This window comes from Theileria parva, assembly GCF_000165365.1.
Source record: "Theileria parva strain Muguga chromosome 4 map unlocalized ctg_529, whole genome shotgun sequence".
NCBI classification, from domain to species: domain Eukaryota; phylum Apicomplexa; class Aconoidasida; order Piroplasmida; family Theileriidae; genus Theileria; species Theileria parva.
This window is the reverse complement of record NW_876246.1, coordinates 1,582,537-1,606,572: the sequence shown is the minus strand read 5'-3', so window position 1 is coordinate 1,606,572 and position 24,036 is coordinate 1,582,537. Positions and strand designations below refer to the sequence as shown.

At 34.6% G+C, this 24,036-nt stretch overlaps 8 protein-coding genes across 8 annotated transcripts; 5 read left to right on the top strand and 3 right to left on the bottom strand.

Moving 5' to 3' along the window:
• The first annotated feature begins 14 nt into the window (after positions 1–14).
• TpMuguga_04g00815 (uncharacterized protein) lies at positions 15–1,003 on the top strand. Its single transcript, XM_061306089.1, has 7 exons — positions 15–116; positions 249–311; positions 360–399; positions 429–528; positions 575–614; positions 644–677; positions 777–1,003. Exons 1-7 carry the CDS (start codon positions 21–23, stop codon positions 782–784), a joined length of 381 nt encoding a protein of 126 aa, XP_061161247.1. The 5' UTR covers positions 15–20; the 3' UTR covers positions 785–1,003.
• On the bottom strand, positions 786–9,558 carry pol2 (DNA polymerase family B exonuclease domain protein; the record flags this gene model as incomplete). Its single annotated transcript, XM_061306134.1, has 19 exons — positions 786–876; positions 908–952; positions 990–1,054; positions 1,269–1,359; positions 1,412–1,525; positions 1,572–1,645; positions 1,749–2,151; positions 2,317–2,465; positions 2,495–2,698; positions 2,815–2,976; positions 3,083–3,370; positions 3,467–3,647; positions 3,690–3,781; positions 3,849–4,055; positions 4,120–4,270; positions 4,400–4,547; positions 4,707–5,067; positions 5,190–6,478; positions 6,555–9,558. The coding sequence occupies 19 exons, from the start codon at positions 9,556–9,558 to the stop codon at positions 786–788; spliced, it is 7,119 nt and encodes a 2,372-aa protein (XP_061161909.1).
• A 308-nt stretch (positions 9,559–9,866) lies between these two features.
• SETVS (SET domain protein) lies at positions 9,867–14,170 on the bottom strand. Its single transcript, XM_759356.2, has 6 exons — positions 11,060–14,170; positions 10,968–11,030; positions 10,768–10,833; positions 10,608–10,694; positions 10,376–10,521; positions 9,867–10,230 (listed from the first exon to the last, which is right to left on the bottom strand). Exons 1-6 carry the CDS (start codon positions 13,985–13,987, stop codon positions 9,924–9,926), a joined length of 3,597 nt encoding a protein of 1,198 aa, XP_764449.2. The 5' UTR covers positions 13,988–14,170; the 3' UTR covers positions 9,867–9,923.
• Positions 14,171–14,255: 85 nt separating this feature from the next.
• YTM1 (WD domain G-beta repeat protein) lies at positions 14,256–16,240 on the top strand. Its single transcript, XM_061306088.1, has 11 exons — positions 14,256–14,553; positions 14,607–14,692; positions 14,743–14,879; positions 14,909–15,029; positions 15,060–15,176; positions 15,207–15,300; positions 15,341–15,387; positions 15,418–15,484; positions 15,516–15,632; positions 15,664–15,948; positions 16,024–16,240. The coding sequence occupies exons 1-11, from the start codon at positions 14,440–14,442 to the stop codon at positions 16,144–16,146; spliced, it is 1,308 nt and encodes a 435-aa protein (XP_061161246.1). The 5' UTR covers positions 14,256–14,439; the 3' UTR covers positions 16,147–16,240.
• A 99-nt stretch (positions 16,241–16,339) lies between these two features.
• TpMuguga_04g00809 (uncharacterized protein) lies at positions 16,340–18,668 on the top strand (the record flags this gene model as incomplete). Its single annotated transcript, XM_061306087.1, has 11 exons — positions 16,340–16,445; positions 16,507–16,566; positions 16,625–16,910; positions 16,941–17,188; positions 17,302–17,402; positions 17,439–17,612; positions 17,640–17,702; positions 17,765–18,052; positions 18,099–18,186; positions 18,249–18,359; positions 18,393–18,668. 11 exons carry the CDS (start codon positions 16,340–16,342, stop codon positions 18,641–18,643), a joined length of 1,776 nt encoding a protein of 591 aa, XP_061161908.1. The 3' UTR covers positions 18,644–18,668.
• On the bottom strand, positions 18,371–20,252 carry TpMuguga_04g00808 (putative RNA methylase family UPF0020 family protein). The gene is made up of 2 exons (XM_061306086.1): positions 19,986–20,252; positions 18,371–19,948 (listed from the first exon to the last, which is right to left on the bottom strand). Exons 1-2 carry the CDS (start codon positions 20,168–20,170, stop codon positions 18,640–18,642), a joined length of 1,494 nt encoding a protein of 497 aa, XP_061161907.1. The 5' UTR covers positions 20,171–20,252; the 3' UTR covers positions 18,371–18,639.
• A 78-nt stretch (positions 20,253–20,330) lies between these two features.
• Ufsp2 (Peptidase family C78 family protein) lies at positions 20,331–22,786 on the top strand. The gene is made up of 7 exons (XM_759351.2): positions 20,331–20,496; positions 20,544–20,806; positions 20,858–21,928; positions 21,988–22,086; positions 22,143–22,521; positions 22,571–22,662; positions 22,692–22,786. The coding sequence occupies exons 1-7, from the start codon at positions 20,337–20,339 to the stop codon at positions 22,767–22,769; spliced, it is 2,142 nt and encodes a 713-aa protein (XP_764444.1). The 5' UTR covers positions 20,331–20,336; the 3' UTR covers positions 22,770–22,786.
• On the top strand, positions 22,787–24,018 carry COQ5 (ubiE/COQ5 methyltransferase family protein). Its single transcript, XM_061306085.1, has 2 exons — positions 22,787–23,255; positions 23,366–24,018. Exons 1-2 carry the CDS (start codon positions 22,961–22,963, stop codon positions 23,989–23,991), a joined length of 921 nt encoding a protein of 306 aa, XP_061161245.1. The 5' UTR covers positions 22,787–22,960; the 3' UTR covers positions 23,992–24,018.
• The last annotated feature ends 18 nt before the right edge of the window (positions 24,019–24,036 follow it).

Below are 24,036 nucleotides of genomic sequence, written 5' to 3'. Positions count from 1 at the left end.
TAATTTAAAAATTATTTTAAATGAAAATTTATACTCATTTTTTTCTATTAATTTTTACTAAACTTAATTTTACCAAATGTGTAAATCAACAAAGTAACATCTTCCCCTTCGGAATGGTATCACTTTACACATTTTTACGCCCTTACACATTTTTACACATCTTACACATTTTTACATTATTTACCCTATTTACCCTATTTAAATAGTTAAATAGTTAATTTTGTTGACGGTATGGAGATTTGTTGTAGAATGTGAGGAATAGTGTAATGAGTGGAATACAAGATTTAGCTGATTTTGCCGTTAACATTCATGTGACTAATTAAATATTACTTGTGTTAATTTGAGTAATTATGTTTTAGCCACCGCATGAGGACCCTGAGGAAACTCTAGCCTCCTTAGGTATGTTCACCCAAGTTACATCACTTTAGACGGAGTAATGATGCTTGAGAACGCTCAGAGAAGAGCTGACAATGAAGAGTTCACAGAGGCTGAACAACGACTACTCAAAATACACCGCAATAAAATCAGGTACCAACTACTCATGCTACAACTCCGTATGAGTAACTTTGTGTAGGGAAATAGTCTCATTGGCGTTTGAACCGATCCACGCAATGGTAATTATTAAAAGTTCATTACTCTTCAGTTCCCCTCACGAATGGAATCTTTCATACGAAACGGTACCACACTAATTCACTATGTTACCACTACACTAAGTTACCACACACTAAGTTACTACTACACTAAGTTATTACTACACCGTAGATTGTGTGTTGTAGAGATTTGAGTTAGATTAGGGCGTTGAATATTATGAGACATTCTTGTAGATTTTTCATGTTTGCCGCTTGGGCTATTTCAGACGCCACTGAGAAACAATTTCTAAACACACATGCACAATAATTAAAAATACTCCCAACAACTTGCTGATAAACGATTATTAAATCTTTTACCACATCTGCAAATTATTTTATTATTTGTGGAATCAGACTTACGTGCAATTACTTCTTCTGTATATATTCTTCACACTCTTACACACAGGACACACATAATCTTGAGCCTACACATTATTACACATTATTACACATTATTACACATTATTACACATTATTACACATTGTAACACTAATTATAGTAAATTAAGTAAATTAAGTATATAAGGGTAATCTGTGTGAAAATTTTTAGGTCTCGGAGGGTCAGTGGAGTAGTTTGGTCCTCCAGCCAACATACCCAATTATACTAACTATCTAACTATTAATATAGTAAAACAGTACTTGATATGCGTAGAAGATGTTTTCGAGGTATTGTATTAATTTAGCTTCAACTTGCACATTATCAAACGACTTCAAACATATCTTACAAGGCCTAAACCAATAATTATATAATTATTATATTTGTGATAAATAGTGGATATTACCAGGAGTATGAGATGGAGTCGTCATCATTTTGCGAGTATGAGAGGGTTGAGATAATGTCCAAATCCGACACCATAAAACAATTTCCGCACCTCAGCGATTTCAATTCCAGTTCCCTACACATTATTCATAGTTGTGTACATAAGATGAGTAATCTGATACTTTGAGGGTGATTTCCACGTATTTACGCAGTATTCACTTTTACTCGTTAACATATATAATCTGTGCACCTTCTCCTATACAAATATATTAACTCAACTCATAATATTAACTAAAACTATTAACTAAAAGTGATAACTGTAAACTGATGACTAAAACTGATAACTAAAGTAAGAATACGTCAAAAGAAGAAATGAGTGAGAAATTGGACCAATCGAGTGATTTATCAATTTTCATGATGTGTAGGAGCAGGTTAATAGTTTCAAGTCTCCAGTCGTCGGAATCGGATAGAGTGGTTCCTGGTAACCTGGGAAATTCAATTCTGACAAGTTTATTATTCTTATCAAAGGTTTTAGTAAAGGTTTCAGTGTCTGAAATCAGGTCATAAAGCCTTGAAAAGTATGCGCCTGGCTGGTGCCAGTCATGGATTATCATGTCCTGAATCTTCTTTAACAGGCGCTGGAAATCCGTACGCACCAAGTTCAACGGCTCTATACCGTCACCCGAAGTCTCACCACTCTCATCCTCGTAATACGATTTCAAACTACGCCATAACGGATCCAACGTTATCGTCTTCATAAAACTATTTCAACACATTTACCACATAAATACCATATAACTATGTTAACTATGTTAATTATGTTAATTATGTTAATTATGATATAACTATGTTAATTATGATAATTATGATATAATAGTGTAAATGGTATGGTATGACTGGGCAGAAGTAAGTTGAGTGTTTGGATACTATCTGATGAACATTTCGACGGCTAATGGCATGAATTCGAGTACTTTTAAGTTTTCGGTACAGTTATCTTTGGATGCGTCGACGTAATTTTTATATCTTATGTAATTGTTCTTATCAATTTGTACCATCGCCACATACTCCTCTTCCACCTACACATTATACAATTGTATAAATTTACGTAGAAGGGAGTGTTTTTAAATTTTGACTGATTTGAGGCTAAATCAACGAGTGCTTCTTCAATTCTGCTTCTCCCCTTTGTTATACTTATGCAGTCAGACTGGACTATTATATACGTTGGATCCACATGGATAGTCTTCAGCTTATGCTTTATTAATAATTGCTTCATCAGTCTCATCAAATATTGTCTTGTTCCAACCATCGCCTATGGAAATTTACATACTCCACGTATAATAATATTTACTATAGTATAGTTATATAGTATAGTAAATGTAGTATAGTAAGGTATAGTATTAGGTATATAAGGTAAATAGTGTATACCATGGAGTATAGAGCAGGATCGTATAGGATGCTGGTTGGATCTGAAAGCCAGGATTTGAGATAACTGCACATGTTGACGATATTTTGAAAAGTGACGTAATCCACCTTCTGGTACACCAAATTCGTCAAATTCATCAAATTCTCCAACATCGTTCCAAGTATCTATCAGTCAAATTAAAGTAAATTAAGTGTAAATATGGAAAATTAAGACTAGAGCCTAGGTCCACAGGTACCATTGCTAACTGCATAAAACTGGGTAAAAAGTTACTTTGAAGGAGTTGGGATGAAAGATGGACGAGTATAGGTCTAATTCTGGATTTTCATCATTTTTTTGGTAATTTTGATCAAAAGTGTAATCGCTCATTTTAGACTCCAGCAGTATTGCATTGTACATTATCGACTGATTAAAGGTTATTTTCGCTCCATATGATCTATAGATTCCAGGAAGCGTGAAATCGAAATTATTTTCATTTTCTTGTATGTCATAGTCACAATGTGAACTATTCGAGTGCGTTATTCCCAAATCCACACCACTCTCATTCGTTCCCCAAAGTAACTAATTCATCAATAAATGATATAATTATATCAAACTACATACGTAATGAGTAAATAAAATTAACTGTAACTAAGTAACGGGGTAATTGTGAGTTACAGTATTGGAGAGTCTGAGAGCTCTGGAATACATGACATCAAATAGGCATTTGAAGGTATCAAGGGTATTAAGTGAGAGTAGAACAAAGATCGGAATAGCAGAAATCCTCGATAATGATAATTTCTCCTCAAATACGCTAAAGTGTTTACACAGCAGTGATATCGACTCTTCAAACGAGGATCTAAAAGTATAAGTTGTTTCAGGTTAACTAAGTAAATCATACTTGAGAAAGAGATTTGACAGGATTTGAGGATGCGATTTACCAGAAGGATCAAAATACACCGGATAATATTCGCCTCTTGACCATTCTCCCAACTACAACATCATACAACCATCACTATGTAACTATATCACTATGTACATAAATAATCTATTGTATTACTTCGGATTTATCAACTGAGGAGTAGATGTATAGAAAGTGTTTCTTTTTGGAGATTGAGGGTCTTAGTGAGTTAAGGTATGAGTCAACCTTCTTTAATGTATTTTTACAGGCTGTTGACGCTGCATCTAGGCCTTCAATGTCAAGATTATAATAAGGCCCAAAACAATCTGGAAATACATACGGATTCACATACTGGCCAATCACGTCCTAAACCATAATATTACTATATATTTAGAAAAATGACTGTTGACTGAGTAACTGTAATCAGTACATTGGATTGTGTCCATTTTTCCTTATATTTTTGTAATATTGGGGTTGAGATATCTGTGAATTGTTCATCATATTTCTTTAATACTGATGGTCCTCCTATGTATATCCTATTCACACTTTGATCTCCTCTACTATATACTCCCACAAATATCCTAAACCATTCCTTACACCCAGGAATACATACCATAATACTATTGCATAATATAATACTATTGCATACCATAATACTATTGTAAACTATTGTATAATAATATTGTATGGTGGTAATGGGTGAGTAGTACCTATTCCGTCGTTTGGTATCGTTATCGATGGATTGAAAGATGTGAACGAATGTTACGGTGAAATCACTGAAATAATTCAAATCAACCGTTTGCAACGATATGTTCGAACTTATACTATTCGATTTAAACTCCATCCCATCACTCAACACTACATCACATTATACACTTCAATATATAACCAAGCTAACTATATAATAACTATAGAATGACTATATAATGTTAACTATATAATAACTATAGAATGACTATATAATGTTAACTATATGTTAACTATAGAAAGAGTTGATAGTGGGTGGGTGGAAGATACCGTTATTGGGAGAGTAATTGCGTATATTGATCATGGTTCCGATTTTACTGATGAAATCGAATGTGACGGGGATTTTAGATTCATAAACGCCTTCAGTTTTGTGTAATATTGCGTTGATGGAATTTTTAACACTCTTGATAAAATACGACTCCTTCATATCCACCTCAGTTAATCTCATCTGATTAGCCCCTCTAGGGAGGAAATATTTATCCTTAACCTCCTTCAAGTGGATGTTCTGGTCCGGTCCAACTTCAAATTCTGAGTTACTGTTGACATATAATTTACGCCACAACTCCATTCTCACATTTAATATCACCGGCTTATTATACACCGAAACCTTACAATTCAAATATCCACAATCCTATTCATCAATTACTTAGTTTACAATTAACTACGCAAATTTGATTATATTAACTACGCAAATTTGATTATATTAACTGTATAAACACTATTATTTGGATAAACTGAGTTATAATGTGATACGGTGGGATCAAGTGTGAAATCGAGTATATGCCATGTTTCGGTGAACAGTGAGTAGTAGTCATCAAAATCTAATCCGTGTGCTTTATTATTTAATAGTTTCTGTTTCAACTCTTTATATAAGTTGTAATTTATCTTATTATACGTGTTTTTCTGTATATTCTTAAAGTTTATCACACTCTTTATCCACCTCCTCTTCAACTCGTCCAACCAATCCAACAAATCCTCCTTCACACCACTTACTGAGTTTACACTACTTACTGAGTTTACACTACTTACTGAGTTTACACTATTCATATTAACACTATTCGTATTATTCACGGTGTTAACAGTGTTAACAGTGTTAACAGTGTTAACAGTATTGTGGTTGGTGACGGTAAAGTAAGATGAGATGGTATGATGTTTGTTGTCTAGGATTGATTGTTTGCGTTTGACCCACTTGGGTAACTCGACTTGTGGTACAGGATTAACTAATCCTTGCATGATTGCTGGTAAAACTACCAGTTTCAATATCTGCGTATCTATCCTTTCCTTGTAATAATTCCAGTCGAGGATATCACGGGATGACATTCTCATTGCTGTAGAGAGTTGAATTTTAAGCCATTTAGCCAGAAACTGTGACCGTACAGTTTTATCAACTTTAAAAGTCTGGATTGGTATTGCTCGAGCAGTTCTTGGCGCATCTGACGGCTGTGACGCTAGTAGAAATGACATTGACAAATTTGCATCATTTAAGTACGTGTCGTTTTTGAACAGTTCTGAGAGTCTCCGAGCTGATGTTATGCCAAAACACTTTTGGTGCGGCTGTTCTATCACAGCTTTTCTAACTGTTTTTTTGGACAGCAAAAGGTCAAAAAGATCATCGTCAGCTAAGTCTGACGCTCTGGTATCTAATATTTTCCTGTATGACACGGCCACTTTTGCTGCATTTTGGTATGCCTGTTCCTTAGTCTGGCCCATCAAATACTGTGGAAAAATATCCTCCTGGAATAACTGAATCATCCTCATTTCACTACGTCTCTTAATCTCAAAACCCTTTAACTCAACTATTTGCCCGTTATGATTATAAACCACGTAACGTTTTTTTAATAGCTCCTCTGACTTCTCCGAGGCTGGTAGAAACATCGCATGCCATGGCCCGTCAAGCTCAAAGAAAATCTCATTTTTCTGCACCGTCACATAACGACCCGAATCCTCCAAGTCTAAATACTGCTCATTCGTCCACTCCTCAGCTATCAACATATTCAACACCGTTGTCATATACTCCAACTCCACACTCTTCTTCTTGTCACCTACAATCAATTATTATTATTAATAATAATTATTAGGTATTATTAAGTATAATAAAACAACTAGTGCAGTTGTTACCTTCGGGTGTGTGTACGGTGTATGTGAGATCTAGTACGGCTGGGAAGATGTCTGGTAGCATGCACCAGATCCCGTCGGTGTCGAGTTCGATTGGGATTCCAATTTTCTCAATAAGTTTCCTGGCAGAATCGATGATTGATGCGCCGGTGTAGGTCACGATGGCGCCCATTTCCATGCTATACCATCTAGAACCTGTTCTCTTTACATATCCATAGAAACTATTCAAGATACATTTGTAGGCCAGCTGTAGTGAGTCATTAATTAATATTTTCTCTCTAACGGTTTTCATGAGGACTGGGTCAGTGCAACCATTTTTTATCAACTCTTTTAACTCATTTTCACCTTCTTTTTTCAAGTGTTTAAATGCGTAACGACGGTCTCTGAATGTTTGTACTGTCTGCACATAGAAATGGTTTTCCCGCTGACATATAATACTCTCGACGTCAGCCTCCTTGTATATACGCGTCTTTTTAAAGATTTTCTGAGAACACGCCTTTACTGCACGTTGTAAATGTGCGCCCTTTTCACGCTCTGTAAGCTGATCCCACGTGCGTAATTTTAATTTAGGCTCGTTTTCCGGCGTGTCACTTTCAGCTTCTGAGTCCTCAGCAGCCTCCTCATGATGATAAAATGACATTTCCGAGGGTTGGTACGTACGGGCCTTTAGGTTCTGCATTACTACTAAGATTTGACTCTTGTCTATGGGTGAGATTTCTAGTCGCTGTTTCCACCTCATGCGCTTCTGACATCGCTCAGACTCAGAGTAGTATGAGCATTTTTCACAGAATTTTTCATCTACTATTGCTGTAGGCTGTAGACGCTGCGTTATAATAATGTTAGGGTACATGGCTCCTACGTCTAAGTGGTAGATTCTGGGATATGTCCTCACCGTAGGCTCGTCTCTCAACCTACTTAATCTCACCCATAGTTCCTTATATACTTGATCAAAATTGTCAAATCTTGAAAATATCCTCCTCAATCTTGCAGACGGAGTTCCTACGGGTTCTGGTACACGTTCTGCTACGGGTTCTACATGGGTTTCCTCAGTAACAATATTGTTAGTATTGTCCGTGGCACTGGACTGCGAATTATCTGCCATAGTAAAGTCTTCAACTCGGGTATTATCCCCAATTGTGCTAATGATATTGGAATGTTTAGCCCAGTAGATGAGTGAGTTCTCTAGGTTATTAATGAGATCATCATAAGTTGCTGCTGAGAGTTCAAAATTCTCAGCCTGGTCATCTCTGAAAATTCCACACCTTAGGCTCTCAACTCTACCTCCAATGTACGTATTCTCATACACTAAATGCTGTCTCTCAGTTTCCGGGTTTGTATAAAACCGAATCGCCTTCTGGATATGTTTATTTGGGAATAAAATATTATTAGCGTACGCCTGTGCCATGAGTAAATTTTCACACAGTGTTCCAGCACCTTGTCTTAATACTTCATTTGGCGCTAGAGGTACAATGTAACTAAGTGCCAGGATAAAATTATGTATAAACTTCATGTACAAATGATAAGTTGCCACAGCATCTGAAACACTGTAAACTGCCAGTTTCTGAGGTGTAACTCGGGCCAAATGTACCATGTCCTCAGGATCAATTTCTACCGGATTATACTTTAACATTAGTTTACAAACTTGTTTCAAAGTTCTGGACCCAAATGGTAAATAAGAATCTCTTTCTACCCACTTATAACAGTCCATATTCAAAATTGAGGCGTGTTGAAACAGTTCACTTGACAGATGTAATCCTGACACCTTGTTCATGTGTATCCCGTTAATCTCAGCTCTACGATTTACGTATGGGAAATCAAAGTTGTCTCCGTTATATGTTACAAATATATGCGGTTTCAAATAGTTTATTAGGTAAAAAAACCTCATCAACAAGTCACGCTCAGTTCTTTCATTATAAATTTTGAAACAAGCGTTTCCTACAATGTCTTCTCTGGGCTGGTAGAGGAATTCTTCAATATCTCTTGAGACTATTGTACGATTTACTATTAAATATCCCTGACCGTTGAACATGACTGAGATGAGCATAATTTCGTCAGTTTCCATATCAGGGAACTTGAGAGGCGCCTTGTAACACTCAATATCCCATGCAAACACGTTAAGTGGAGGTACACTTGTCTTTTCCAGAGGTGTTACTGATACATTAAAATCCTCACGTCTGACCTCGTACCATGTACCACACCTTATTCCTAAGTCTATACAAACTCTATTTATATATAAAACGTCATGTTCATATAAGTCACCAATGATTCTTAATACTGAGTTTGAGGCATATTTTTGAGTTAATCCCATGCCATCTACTGATATTTCATTATCCTTTGACCCTGTGTTAAATGTGTCATATTGCGTTTTTGATTGATAATTTGATGTGAAAACATCTTCATCAAATTCGTCATATTCATTTTTTGACTCATTTATTTGATTATCCTTTTCAAATTGGCGTTTCAGTGATATTATCATGTCACGTCCTCGCTCAAGCTGGTCTATAGTTTTAAAGCTGATTTTAATCAATTTTGCCAAGTTATGTTTACTTACTCCTTCAACAGGGTCAACTTTCTCCAAATGGTTAGGCAGTGACAGGTCTATACGTCTACAAGGCTCTAGTAACACTGGTCCTATCGAATGACTTCTAAAGTTATTATACAGAAACTGTAATGCGATATCCATCAACTCTTCACGTAAAACTGAGATGTAAAAGTACGGCGAGTATATCAAGGAAGTGCTCCACTCAGTACCATCCTCAGACACAAAGTGCATTGTTAGGGCCGAGTTGTACTGGCTCTCAACATTTAAACCTGATTTGTTACTGTAAAAGTTATCAGAATCCTTTTCATCTCTTGACTGAGTGGATGAATATTTTACTGATTTCTTTAGTTCTACTGATCTCTTTAAATCCAGCGACGCCTTGACATTTGTTACCACTACGTTATATAGGAATCCACACCTTTTTCCATTTGTAGTCCAGTTTGGAGATCTCTCAACTCTCTCCATTTTTATTTACCTAGGAATTTCTATTTCAAATCCACATTCTACACATTTTAATAAATCATCTGGAAAATTAGATAATATTGACATAAAAATATGTTACAAATAATTTAAAACATTATTATTAAATAAAACAATGAAATTAATAATTTTAGAGTTCTTATTTTAGTGTCTAGATCACCTTTTTTTACCTTACACCATCACTATTTATTTTCATGATTCTCCCTTATTTTGGCTTAAATTAGTTAATTTATTAATTATAAATATGAAAAATTATATTATTTCATTTTTTATGGAAAATTGTAACATTTCTCAAAAATTTCAAAAATGTGTATTAAACACCTTTTACCCCTTTCTAATGTATATAAAGGTCAGGTATAACATTCAAATGTGGTCATTGATTCCAGGCAGTAATTTTTCTCCTTCTCCTGTGACTCATAGTACAGTTTCGGGTCTTTTTTAAACAATTCATATTCGTTTCCGGTACAAAATAATCTTTTTTCGTCAATATACATTTCATATTTTTTCCCTAACTCTGCACTCTTTCCCTTTGATTCTCTGGTACACAGCTCTGATAACAGTTGGAAGTGTTCATCAACCTTTTTCCTCATCCTTATCGACCACAACTCCATCGCCATTTTTTCCCTCTCAATATTACTCGATAAATACCATTTATATCTACAACACTTTATCACCTATTATACTAAGTACTAAAATAGTAATTACTTGGTATAAAATAGTAATTACTTGGTATAAAATAGTAATTACTTGGTACAAAATAGTAATTACTTGGTACAAGGATATTATAGCTCTGTGATAATACCTGTGATCGGAGTTTTGGCACATGGTGCAGGTGTTGTAGCCTTCTTTATTGACGTAGAAGTCGCCGCAGTTGTTATCGTCGTGTAACACGTCTCCGCATCTGTCACACCACTTACAGTCTCCATACCCGCCACATGCCGAACAACTCTACAAACAATTACTTAATTATGCAATATTTTATACAAGTTAATTATCAGTGATAATATAATAATATTATTTAATTGAGTATTTACTTCGGTTCCGCCCCAAGTTAGGTCCATGAGATCTTGAATGTTTTCACATGCTTGTTTTCCTGATTTTTTTCCAGCCAATAACATCGACTATACAACAAGATTTATACATTTAACTAGTATAATACCATAATATACTTAAATATATGGTTAATGTGGTTACGTAGATTTGTATGAAGCGTTTTGCAGGTTGATAAAAATCGAAAAATCCCGTACTAGACTCCATCGACTACACAATCAAATCAATACACAACCAAATCAATACACAATCAAATCAATACACAATCAAATCAATACGCAATTAACCAATTAATTAAATAATTCACTAATTAAACAGCTAAACAATGTTAACTAGATAATTACCACTTGTGATGAAATATCTTTATGGCCCATGGCTATGAGTGCCCAGGGCACATTAGTTGCAAACTACAGACAATTAAAAGGTGTAAAAATACTTTTTTGGTATTTGCAATATCGAAATCCAGAAATGACATTGAGTTCAGTGTGAGCAGTTTTACGTAATTAAACTGCGCCTCAGACACGTGAGCGTTATCTGCTAACAAATATTTCAACGGGTTACTCAAGCTTCCACCATTCATTTTATCTAAAACTTCCACAATTTTTTCATATCTGTGTAAGTCGCCACAGGTCCAAATGCCATTCAATACATCCAGTGGTGACGGTTGCTGTTTTAGTGATTGAGTCTTATTGGCAACTGTTAACGAAGACATGTCAGTGGTTAGTTGTGACAGCACATCAGCTTCAGCTCCTGAGAATTTGGAGGCCTCAATACTCATGAGTGAGTCTGGCGAGTGTGCCAATTGTGAGCCTATAATTCCTCTGCAGTTTTTAGCCCTGCATCTACACCTGAAACCACCTCCAACTCCCTTCGATGTGAAGCCATAATTATACGTAACTTCTTCATCCTGTTTAATTTTTCTCAGTGCAAACACTCCCATCCGGTAAGTACCCTTAACGTTGATTGGGACACTGGCACAGTTTGGATCACACGAATGATTGATAAACCTTGCAACGTTGCCCAGGTGAGTTGAGTCAATGTAAGTATCCCTGTGTATCTTCATGACGTACCAGTGACTCTGATTCCCGTCATCAATTTCTGCAAAACTTGCACTTGCCAGACAACGCTGGAAATCAGCCTGTGAAATCACTTCACCAACATACTCGCAAACCAATTCTCCCTCACCAATCTCCTCAGTAGCCACAGCTCCCACACCCTTGCCGTCAACATAATTAAGTCTCAGTTTCGGACCTGAAAAGTGTGCAAATCTTCTGTTACCACAGTTTACGTCAGCTAATCCACAGTTTTTCACAGTACACTCGATGTTTTTCGTAACATTACTACAGTCTGATCCACACTTTTTATCACAATGACATTTCATCTCAGCCTCCGGTGCCACTACCAACTTTTTATTCTCAGCACTTATCACATTCGAGGTTACATATCTAAACTCACTCGATATCTTGTTCAAAACAGATTCGTCAGATTGTTTGATTATGTTATTCCATTCTTTGGAAACGCCAAACTGTTTCGACACCTGACCAGTTTTCGATTGGTACTGTTGATCTAATTTGGGTGGTTGGTTGGATTTATTTTGAGTTGATTTGTTTTGGGAAGATTTAGAACTGGAGTTAGAGTCTCCCTTTTTACTACGTCTTGACTTAGCTCTTTGCAGTATGGACTTGTGTAAATCAAGTAACTGCAAATCATCGTCAGAATCCTGCGCTGGATGTTTGGATATAAATGACGGCTCTAAATTTAACTTCTTTTCATAATTCGCATGCTCAGTTATGAAGTTTTTTAACTGCGTAAATATCTCCGTAGGGACACTCGTATCCAATCTTATCACAGGATATATACACTCCCTCTTGACAATATTTGACATATTACTTGAATCCCGTGAGTTTTGAGCCAAAGTACATCCAATCTGCACATGAATACAATCTTGACACACAATTTGTTTCCCAGATTTTGGTACAATGTGTACATCCGGATGAACGCAGTGAGTACACCAAGTCCTATCACAGCGGATACACTTTAAAAGTACACTTGACGGTCCTTTCTGGAAATACTCCTCCTCATCATCTGATGAGTCATATAAGTCATCAGAGTTGGTGGAAAACACTGAATACGATCTCGACTGGATAAATGTTTTAAACCCTCTGACATCTGGGTACCGTTGCGGTTTAGCTATTTTCTTCCCCTTTGCAAAGTGGGAAGATTCAACCTTTCCTCTACACGAAGTTTTAAGCGTGTTCCAGGCTGAAACTAGGGAGGCGTTATTCCCCTTTCCATACTCGTTACGCCAAAATGATTCCCAGTAGTAGGAGTAGCGGTCACAGTCATAGCAGCTCCAGCATGTGTGAGAGTGGCAAATGAACTTCGGACGCCCGTTAGAGTCTACCAAATTATGTAAATGACCACACATGCTCATGTTTATGTCAATCACCTTCTTGTCCGGGATTATTATCCTGGTCCTAGACAAACAGTTTGGATAACAGTAGAACGTAGGACACTCATCAATGCAACATTTTACCAAGTTTTTGGGCACAAAAAATTGCCTGCAACCGTTACAGCCAATGTGTGATATTGAACAAAAGAAACATTTCCTCTCAACATTCTCAACCTTAACATCATCAACACTAACATTATCCTCCACATTCATTTCGTCTACGGATTCTACAGATTCATCCGTGCCTGCAGACTCAACTTTATCAACTTTAACAACTGTGTCAACTTTATCAACTTTGTCAACAGAGTCAACATTGTTTGAATTGTTTACAGTGTTAGTGGTAGCAGAGTTGGCATTGGTGGTGTTGTAAAACTTCCAGTTATCGATAAAGGTATGTGAATCATCGGCGTTGAAAGAATGTTCAGAATTACAGTTTACATCGTCGGTATCAACTTTGAGGTCAAGATCAGAGGTGAAAACAGAGCCGTCATTGAAGTAAGAAAGATCAATATTGAACTCTGAGATATTATTATTGGGTGAGGATTTCTTGTTGGCGATAACTTTGTCGTAGATACTGCGGAAGTAATTCTTCATAAAGTCGTGGCATCTGTTATGATACGACCGTTTACACATGTCAGTACAGATAATGTATGTCTTTTTCTTTGTTATTGGTTGCCTACAAATCCAACAACACAGTGGCCACTCTAACTTCCGCTCCGCCGTCTTCCTCACAACTTCTTCCTTTTCCTGGGCCTCAAAGTTAGCTTCGCGCTCAGATTCATCTTCATTCTTTCTAAACTGAGGCTCACTTATCACAGAATCGTTGTCGTCAAGGTTTGGGAGGAACTCCTTCGGTATGCCCTCTAGCGATATTAACTTTGAAAAATAAGCTGAATCTCTGTAATGAGTCATTACCACTCAATCAGCCTTCTACATTACAATATTACTAAAATTAACATGATTAATTTAAACTTTAAAACGACATCGGCTGCTTACAATCTACAATCTACGGTTAAAATCGGTCATATCAGGCCAATTTTATCCCAAAAACAAACTAAATTACAACCGAAACAAATAAATATTTATCAATACACAAATTTATAAAATAAATTATATATTTTAGTAAAGAAATTTAACTTCATTTCCCCATACACATTTGATTAAAATGTATTTAATTTTACAATATAATTAATCAATTTCATAACATTAATTTTGTTTCACTGGTTAAATACCAGATTATGTAGTTTCATTTGTAAAAAAACTATTTTAACACTAATTTATTGTAGAATCTATGCTCGCAGATTCCTTTATTATGATCTATAAATCATTAAAATATTTAAATTCTCCGTATTTAACATAAGAAAATGACAGTTGAAGAGATTTATGCCAAATTCATCAATGGATCTGACGAAAAGTATGATCTTGAAGATGACACTTTTCTCATATCCACTGATATGGACCGAAGTTCATTATCAAAGGTATTTAATCATAAGTTAACTTACTAAATTTCATATTCTAACTAATATTTTAGATGATAAATGAGTTACTAAATTTGGAAAATCAAGTTTCATTTGATATTATAATTCATAATAATCGGCTCCGTACCACAGTTTCCGAGTAATTTCACATCCAAACCATTTATAAAACGGGATATAATTAATTTTCAGAGTATTGGAGGAGCTGAATATTCAATCTGAGAGTACAATTGAGGTTTTGTATGTATTGACTATAAGTGAGCCTTCTGAGAATACTCTTGATAAATTGGATGATTGGATTTCAGGTCTCTCATATGACAAGATTTCAGGTAATTTATAATTATTTAACATTTTTTAGACATATCGGCAGTCTGTTGTTATAATGGAAGAGTCTCACTGTACAGATCAGAAACCATGGAAAAGGTTCATAATTTCACAAATCAGTCTTCAAAATCATCAGTTTGCATTACTACAAACAAGTAAATTTAATTATCATTACAAGTTATTAGGTCGAATCCTGAATTTACTGAGCTTATTTGTGGTACTTTTAACGGCCTCGTTGAGGTGTACTACGTTAATTCAAAGGTTAAAACCCCGCTGAACACATTAGTGGCTTCAAACAACGCGTACGCTATTTAGTTAATAAATCTGTTTAGAGTATCTGATACTGTAAACTCAGTAACAGTTGAGGATTCTTGTAAAGTTATAGCATCTGGCGGTTACGATAATCTGATCACACTGTACCAAAATGTAACAAATATACAATAACCTGTGTAAATGAATTTCATAGGTTGAAATGCTAGACGAGGAATTATTAAATTCTAAATCTAATAAAAGGTAATTTATCTCAAATTAAACAATTTTCAGAACATTACATGAGACTAAGACTTTAACTCAGCTGGGATCTCTAGCAAATCATACAAAACCCATCACGGTACGATTTTTTACTCAATATTATTCTATAGAGACTAAAATTCTATCCTTATAAAAATGAAACTCTTTTATCTTCTTCAATTGATGGAAAATTATGTGTTTGGGACATTGAGAAAAAGAGTTTAATTTCATCACATAACACTGGAAATGTAAGATAAATCCTCTTATCACTTGATTTAGGCTGTAACATGTTTTGATATATCACCAAATGGAAATATGGTTTGTACTGGAACTCTTTCAGGAAGTCTTACAATTTGGGATTTAAACTCTGAGAACACTTCTGTTAGTCTCAATTCTCCCCAAGAACATTCTTATAACTTTGCTAAAGTGTCACAGTCGATGCAATTTGACCGTTTAGTCAGTGACATTTCATGGAACCCAAGTAATAATCTCATTTCATCGATTTCCCTGGACGGAAGTGTTATTCTCCTAGACGTCAGATCACCCAAATTCCCACTCCAAACTGTAACCAATTATTCAACTCACTAATTCTACCAACACTATTAACAGTGATATAACGGGGGATAATGTTGTTTGTAGGTTAATTGTAAGGATGGAGAGGAATCTGACAGAGGAACGTGTACGCGCTGGACGAGTTCAAAGGAAATCATTTATACCACAGCTTCTGGTCTTGTAAATAAGTTAAAATATAAGGAAATTTAGTTTTAATTGATGATAGCAAATTTTACTTAAAATGTGTAAACTAGCGCGTGACCCAATTTCAACACGCACAAATTTAAATGTTCTAATTATTCAACATTCATTTTAACTCACAAATTCTGAATATATATTTTAACAAGAAAAATTTTATCTATTAACATGATAAAGAATATTTTCCTCATCTGTTGATTCATCAATGGATGATATTTATGAATATAACGACTCAAACTCCTGTGACAAAGACTCCAATTTCGATGAAGACTTAAATGAAGCCATTAAACAGTCACTTCAAGACTATAGAGGTAGAATTTACCACCTTAACTATGTAATAACTATTATTAACTTGTAAATGACGTTGTTTAGAAGGAAATGATGATAGAGAGGATAATTCAGGCTCTCCTTACGTGAATTTTAATCCAGACGGTATGATATAATTAATTTATTTTATTTTTTTGTTCAAATTGGGTTAATTTATGTTTAGGAACATATTTTTTATCAAACCTTAGCTCTAAGGGCCCAGATGATACTTTTGATCCTACACAAATACTTGACATCGTATTATTTTATTTTAAAGATTACATTAACTCATTAAATGACTCCTCTGTTTCCTCAAGATTTCCAAGAAACACGCACAAAGATTTTACCTCGGAGTCAACTGGTGTTGGCTCTACAAATGTTATTTCAACCGAGGTTTTATCTGATCTTTTAACACTTTTATTTGGTAACGATTCATCTCGGCTGATTTTAGACCATGAAATCAGGGCCTGGTAAATTCACAAATTTATTTAAAGTTTTAGGTGTAATCAGGGATTTGTGAATGACCCAAACAGTGCTTTATTTTGGGGTTTAACTCAGATGAACAACGGTTGTTGTGGAGTTTTAGCTTCAATTCAGAGCTTCATGCTCAGAAGCTTACTCTTCAATCACTCGATTTTCGCAGACTTTTCATTCCTACTGCAGTCTAAAAATGAAGAAGAAGCCTTAATTCTTTTCACTGACTTATTTTTCAATTACATCACCATCCGATTTCCAGATTTTTCCAGAGGTTTTATCTACACATTTTTTACTATATACTAATTTCACAGTTATTTACAATAATTTTAAACTATTATTTTTAGCACTATTTATAAATTTTACGCCTATTTATATTGTTTGTAGAATTTCTGTATGTCATACCGTTGATTGAATCATGCTCCAATGTATTATATAACTCAACCGAGACTTCATCATATAAAATAATTTTATTTGAAGATTTAAAGGTAAACTAATAAAATTTCACCAATAATTGTTATTAGGAAAATGCTGATCCTTTGACACATTTAACTTCGACAAATTCATGCACTCTCCGGTCATTTGATAATATTAACTCTGTGGCGAATTATTTGGTAAGGAACTTTGAGAAACTAACTGGACCCCTGGGTGTTGTTTCTCTAGTCTTATCAGTAATTTGCACCCGCACACTAGAAAGAGTAAGTTTAAAATTTAACATTTTCCAGGTTAAAGAAGACATGGATGATCCCACACAACCTCTTCTTACATCTTTCGGTCATTGCTCACAGGTACTCAATTGTCATCACTCTCCCTTGATATTATCATTTTTACCTAAGTTACTGTGATTTAGGAGCTGGTGAATTTATTTTTACATGGGAAAGCGGTTTCTAATGTATTCAACGGCGATAAGCTTTTTGAAGGCGATTCATCACAGTCTATGGTGTTAAAGGGGATAATTTCCCAGAATACACTCGGATTTCTAACAGATTTGGAAGCAATGAGATTATATAAAGTTGGTTCATTCTATAAGAATCCACTGGTTCCAATTTGGGTAGTGTGTAGTTCCAACCACTACACTGTGCTATTTGGCCTTGATGGTACTGCATGCTTCTTTTCCAGACTTGAAATGGTCGAACAGGTATTACTGTTAATCTCCTTTTAATGTGTTTAAAATTTAACTTTAGTCTTTGGTTGAGGAGTGGAGTAAGTTAGACGTCGATGATAATAAATACATTCCTGTGAAATCGTTATCAAGGCTCTTAAATCTTCTAGGTACCGCCTACTCAATTTAGCCACACTATCTACCAATTGACTAGTCTGCAATAATATTTTAGGGATTCCTGAAATGTTACAAGACGCTGTGTCAAGCATGGACGTAGATTCTGGTATAGTATTATGGACAAATATGCTAGAGTGGTATAAGTCCAAAGTACTCTCACAACATGGTAAGTATATATTCTAATACTACATTACATTAGAAAGTCAAGGTGAGGATTTGAGCACCCTGACTCTATTCCACTATAATGGAAAGGAGACTAAGGGCCCGTTACAGAAGGTTTCAATTGTTAAAAACATTGATTTTAACCCTGAAACAAGTTTAATTTCACCAGAAATTGACGCGACTATCGTTGGAACATGTGCCGATGAGGATAAACACACTGCTAAGGTGATTTGGACTAGGTGGCCCAAGACAAGTGTACAGTGTTCCACAGTTAATACTAGAACTTAATCTGTATAATATGTTGTATTACATATCCCATCCTTATTAAATGACTTTCCGACACTTAATTTGCAGCTGAAGGATTCTTGAACCTGGTCCTTATCCATGAAAGAGGGAAGTATTAAAACGCCCTTGGAATTTGCTGGAAAATGCTTATTCTTGACCCTTGAAAGTGATTTCAACAGTGTAGAATATCTTTCAGGACTTAATTTCCTCAGTTCCTTGGGGATTATTGGGGAATATCTGTTGGAAAATTGATTATTTTGGATTTGGTGGGTTACGTTTCTCATTTGAGGTAATTGTGCTACCATATAGTTCCAATAATTAGAATCGCTGGATTTCTTAGCGTCATAAATGCCATCCTTAAGATATTCAGCCTGGTTAAAGGACATCAGGTCAAGAATTCCTGCCTTTTCAGATGAGCGTAATGATGCATCAAGCTTTTCCCAATCTCTCTCTATACCTATGAATTTACCTTTAAGATTATTCCATTCTTCAGATGATGAGTTTATTTTTTTAGAGTCGGTGTATTTTTTTAAGGTTTTGAATGCATTTTCATCAAAGACTGGGAAGTTTTGAAATGAAAATCTACGCCTAAAATAACCAGGTGGGATTTTGGCTGAATATAATGCCGACTCAATTAGAAATACGCCTGATCCAGAAAATAAATCAACTATCGAATTTTTATTCAAATGTTCAGAGGATTGTGACGATTGTGATGATTGTGATAATTGTGATGATTGTGATAATTGTGATGATTGTGATGATTGTGATGATTGTGATGATTGTGTAAATTGTTGTTCAGATTGAGAATTAGAATCTGAATCACTAGAATTGTTAGAATTACAGAGTTGTTCATATTCTGGAAATGTGAATGGAGGATTAGAAAATGAAGAGTAACCAATATCGTACAGTATGGAACAGGCCATGGTTGGGTCTATATCTCCAATGTTAGGTTTAAACCTGTAATTTCTACTGGAGATAGGCGATCCTACAGAATCAACCATAACAGTTGCGATACAGTCTTTATCTACGTCAATTTCAAGTTTAATTTGAGGCTCGTTCAAATCTAGTTTTGGTGGTTCCAACCTCAAATTATTTGAAAAATGGTTATTAATTCCATCCTTAAGTAATTGGCAAGAGTATTTCTTCGAGTTTATATAATTATTAGTGATTAGAGAGTCACAATTTACCAAGTAACTGTTATCGGATCCGAGAAAATCTGACCATGAAATTGAGTCACAGCTGTTAAATAAAGAAGTTTTTTCAAATAAAGGTAACTTTCCAACCTCGAAATAAACACGAGAAGATAATCTATGAAAAAAGTATGTGTAAATAAAGTTAAAAATACCTGGAAAAATAAGATAAAAAGTAAAGATGTTTTAAGTTACAATCGAGAACAGTGACTCTACTATTAGCTTTTATTAGTGAACCTCTATCAAATCCAAATGACTGCAATTCGTTGAATAAATTATGTTCTAAACCTCTCAAACACTTTAGAATCACATTATAAGGTCTATTCCAGACCTTTAGCATTACTAAATCACATTTAAACAAAAACAATAAAAGAAAAAATCAATACAATTATTTATAATACAAAATTATAATACACATAAATTTATTATTACTGATATTAATAGTTATTATGATTAGTATGAGGCAATAATATTAATTATATAATATTAAATATTAATTATTTATTATGACTTTATGCTTGAGTAAAAGTTTATTTACTAGAAATTCATCAGATGAGGATGAAAGTTTGAATTATCTCATTAGGCTCTTGTATAAGTTGGAATCTGACGATTCTGATAATGATTGGATTTGCTCATTCAGAAATTACTCAAATTTAACATACAAATGTATTTTTTGACTACTTTTTAAATAAATAATAAAAATTTATTTTTAGATTTTGACTCAAATTTTACTGTACCAAGTCACCTTAAATTCGCCGGATTCCTCGTGGATTCTACTTCTAATTTTGATGTAAATAATTTGGATTCTCTAAATCTCAATATCCCTTTAAATAGTTTGACTGAGTTCTACTTACTGGTTTTAGAAAATGACTCTAATCTCGTTTTTTCACTTAACGAATCATTTTCATGTTATAAAATCAGTCAAAATGAGGATGATAAAACTAAATTACCAGTTAAATTGGATGATATAAGATGGGTAATTCACTAATTATCATTTAACATTGAATAAAAAATAACATTTCTTTAGGTTGAAGATGACGATGCTGAATTAAAGGCTAGAAACTTAATGTTAATGAACGTTAGCCTCTTATTCTTCTCTAAACTGTCTCTTAATGAGAATTTTGGAGCTAATATTACTCAGCCGGGAGTATATAAATTGGGAAATTTACCTGACACTATCAAATGTTCACTGGTAGATTCATTAAAATCATACTTAACAAAGCGTAATTCAGATGAATCATCTTATAAAGTTGTCTATTCAGACCCTTTTAAACGGATTAAGGATAAACTTTCTGAGTTTTACCCAACCTTTTCATTAGGGTTTGGCTTCGATAGCAGAGGTAGAAAACATGCCTTTGTAGTCTGCGGAGATTACGAAGATTGTAAATTATCAGTTAAACTTTTACTTCAAAATACTGTTTTATTAAATTTTGACCAATCTGAGGAACCTTTTCTTACCAAATTAGTTTTAGATAAAGCTCATGATCAGTTAACGAAGTTGTCTTCTTTTGTGAGTAGTGATCTCAGTAGTTTATCCTGTTATGTTACTGTTTCAAATGCTAAGAATCCACAGGAAGAAGAATTGTTCTTGAATGATTCTACAGAAGAATTACCAGAATCGGACCAGAAAACTACGAAATCGACCAGAAACAGCAGGCCTACTCGATCAGGTAACAAATCATCCAAGAGTAAAAATGTTAAAACTGCTCCTAAAAACGCTGAAAATAAGAGTAAAAATAAAGATAAAAATAAAGTATTTAACATGGTACCTAATTTAGAAATTTTTGGATCAGAATTTACTCTTAAACTTGATACTACCACTGGAGCATTATCATTAACATTAAATAAAGAACATCAAAACCCTGATGAAGAGGAGGATAAAAATATATGTTTAAATTTAGTTTTTAAGTTTTTAATGTCGAGTTTGAGCTTTTCTCAATCTGTAGATTATGTGCCTTTTGGAGGCACTGTTGTACCGTTTTTTGACTTTTTATCGCAGTCAAATTTGTGTTTTGATGGTGTTTTTGGCCAGAATTTATCCAAATTAAAATCTGTTTTCAACCCCTACGATCTAGTTGATAAAACCATTCTAGTCTCAGTAAGTTTTCACTTATTGTAATTATTTACACATTTACTATTAACTTTAATATTCCTTAGCCTCATAGAGCTATTAATCCTTATCCGGGCTGGATTTCACCTAAAAAATCAACTGTTAGTATGGTTCAAGGGAATTATCAATACTATCACTACACTCAGGTATAATTACATAACTATGCATAAATATTTATAAAAATGGTTGACTAAGTTTGTAGATGGGAGTGAATGATACTGGTTGGGGATGTTGTTACAGGTCACTTCAGTTGGTTTGTAGTTGGTATTTGCTTGAGTATCACACGACTAGGATGATTCCAACTCATTCTAAGATACAAGAAGTTTTAAAAGAAAATGACGTTTCTCACAAGGATTTAAAGGTTGGAAGTAACACGTGGATTGGAACAGTAGAATCTGGTTACTTTTTAAACTGGTACCTTGGATACATGTATAAAACACTGTACCTAAACGATGTGTCTGAGTTTAGGAATTATAATGTAGTAATAGCAGACCACTTCAAGAGTCAGGGGACTCCAGTTATTGTCGGAGCTGGGGCCTACGCATATGTAATTCTAGGAATATGCATTGAATCTGAGCAAGGTAACATATAAATATGTTGTAGAAATCATAATAATATCTATTTTACTAGGTGAAGTGGCGTATTTAATTGCAGACCCACATTACACAGGGGAGGATTCCATCAAAAACGTGGTAAATAAGGGCGGAATTGGCTGGAAAAAGGTGAGAGTTGTGTTTTATATTTATTTTAGGTTGAGTTTCTCTCCAAAGCTTCCGAGGGTAAATTTATTAATCTCTGCCTTCCACTTCTTGAGAAATATGGTGTTTAATCTTCCCAAATCATGCTAAATTTACTTGATATAATTAATTTTAATATGGTTTCATCATTTTTTCAACTATTTTAATATAAAAACTGAACATTTATCAGGAATTTTAATTTTAATTTCAACTTCAACTTTAAATTATATTTTTATTTGAATTTTAACTCCATTTTAATTTCGACTTTATTTTCAATTTATTGATGAGATTTTTAAATTCAGTGTTCGGTTTCAGGAGCATGCGCTACCTTAGGCCTGTAGCACATCTAAGGAGCTCCTATAACTTCCAACCTTACCGTTTTTACAGCTCACCTACTAAGGAGTTTGTTAGGTCTGTTTTTTCAGATGTTGCTAAGAACTATGACCTTATGAACGACTTGATGAGTGTTGGAATCCACAGAATTTGGAAGGAAGTTCTAGTTCAGGAGGTAATTTCATCACTTAAAATGACCTATCGACACCTTTCAAAAGATTACTTTACCGATGATTTTCTTCCAGGTATTCTACACACTCCTTATTATTATGTAATATTTGTGGATAGTCATATAATATTCTGTATTACCCATACAATAATTATTTATCAGTATAGATTGTATATATTGATTTAGATGACATGGTTGTTGATATTTTGGACTTGGCTGGCGGCACTGGTGATATTGGCATCCGTATAGCTCAGTTATCTAATAATTTGAAATTTGAAGACTCGAATGGATTTGTACTATACGACACTCTGAAAATAACTCCGAAGATTGTTATTTGTGACCCTTCTGACGAGATGACTAAGCTGGGCCAAGAGAAGTCTGAGAAGGCTGGAGTTAAGGATATTTCCTGGGTTAACGCTGAAGCTGAAAAACTTCCTTTTGATGACTGTTCTTTTGATATCATTACTGTCGGATTTGGTGTTAGAAACTTTAGTGACAGGACTGCTGGCCTTAGTGAGTGTTACCGTGTCCTAAAACCTGGCGGTCGTCTCTTAATTCTTGAGTTCAGTCACTGTGAAAATGAATTACTTAATGTTCTTTATAAGACTTACTCTGACAAACTCATTCCTTTCCTTGGCTCCGTTGTTGCCAAGAATGAGGAGGCTTATGATTACCTTGTTGACTCTATTAGGAAATTCCCCAATCAGCAGGAACTTGCTGAGATTCTTAAATCTCTTGGGTTCTTACACGTTTCTTACAGAAACTTAACTGCCGGAATTGTCTGTATCCATTCAGCATTCCGAAAACTTTAATACCATTTTAATATATTTTATCCTCAAGTATATACATACATAGTT

Coding starts and splice junctions, on each gene's coding strand:
- TpMuguga_04g00815 (XM_061306089.1), top strand. CDS start 21: ATGAAAATTTATACTCATTTTTTTCTATTAATTTTTACTAAACTTAAT. Junction 312..359: donor ATTTTGCCGTTAACATTCAT/GTGACTAATTAA, acceptor ATTATGTTTTAG/CCACCGCATGAGGACCCTGA. Junction 529..574: donor ATACACCGCAATAAAATCAG/GTACCAACTACT, acceptor AACTTTGTGTAG/GGAAATAGTCTCATTGGCGT.
- SETVS (XM_759356.2), bottom strand. CDS start 13,987: ATGACTCATTACAGAGATTCAGCTTATTTTTCAAAGTTAATATCGCTA. Junction 11,031..11,059: donor ATATTGCAAATACCAAAAAA/GTATTTTTACAC, acceptor AATTGTCTGTAG/TTTGCAACTAATGTGCCCTG. Junction 10,695..10,767: donor AACGCTTCATACAAATCTAC/GTAACCACATTA, acceptor CTTGTTGTATAG/TCGATGTTATTGGCTGGAAA.
- YTM1 (XM_061306088.1), top strand. CDS start 14,440: ATGACAGTTGAAGAGATTTATGCCAAATTCATCAATGGATCTGACGAA. Junction 14,554..14,606: donor ACCGAAGTTCATTATCAAAG/GTATTTAATCAT, acceptor CTAATATTTTAG/ATGATAAATGAGTTACTAAA. Junction 15,030..15,059: donor GTTTGCATTACTACAAACAA/GTAAATTTAATT, acceptor ACAAGTTATTAG/GTCGAATCCTGAATTTACTG.
- TpMuguga_04g00808 (XM_061306086.1), bottom strand. CDS start 20,170: ATGCTAAAGGTCTGGAATAGACCTTATAATGTGATTCTAAAGTGTTTG. Junction 19,949..19,985: donor TTTTTATCTTATTTTTCCAG/GTATTTTTAACT, acceptor CTTTTTTCATAG/ATTATCTTCTCGTGTTTATT.
- Ufsp2 (XM_759351.2), top strand. CDS start 20,337: ATGACTTTATGCTTGAGTAAAAGTTTATTTACTAGAAATTCATCAGAT. Junction 20,497..20,543: donor CTCAAATTTAACATACAAAT/GTATTTTTTGAC, acceptor ATTTATTTTTAG/ATTTTGACTCAAATTTTACT. Junction 22,663..22,691: donor GCGGAATTGGCTGGAAAAAG/GTGAGAGTTGTG, acceptor TATTTATTTTAG/GTTGAGTTTCTCTCCAAAGC.
- COQ5 (XM_061306085.1), top strand. CDS start 22,961: ATGAGATTTTTAAATTCAGTGTTCGGTTTCAGGAGCATGCGCTACCTT. Junction 23,256..23,365: donor TACCGATGATTTTCTTCCAG/GTATTCTACACA, acceptor ATATTGATTTAG/ATGACATGGTTGTTGATATT.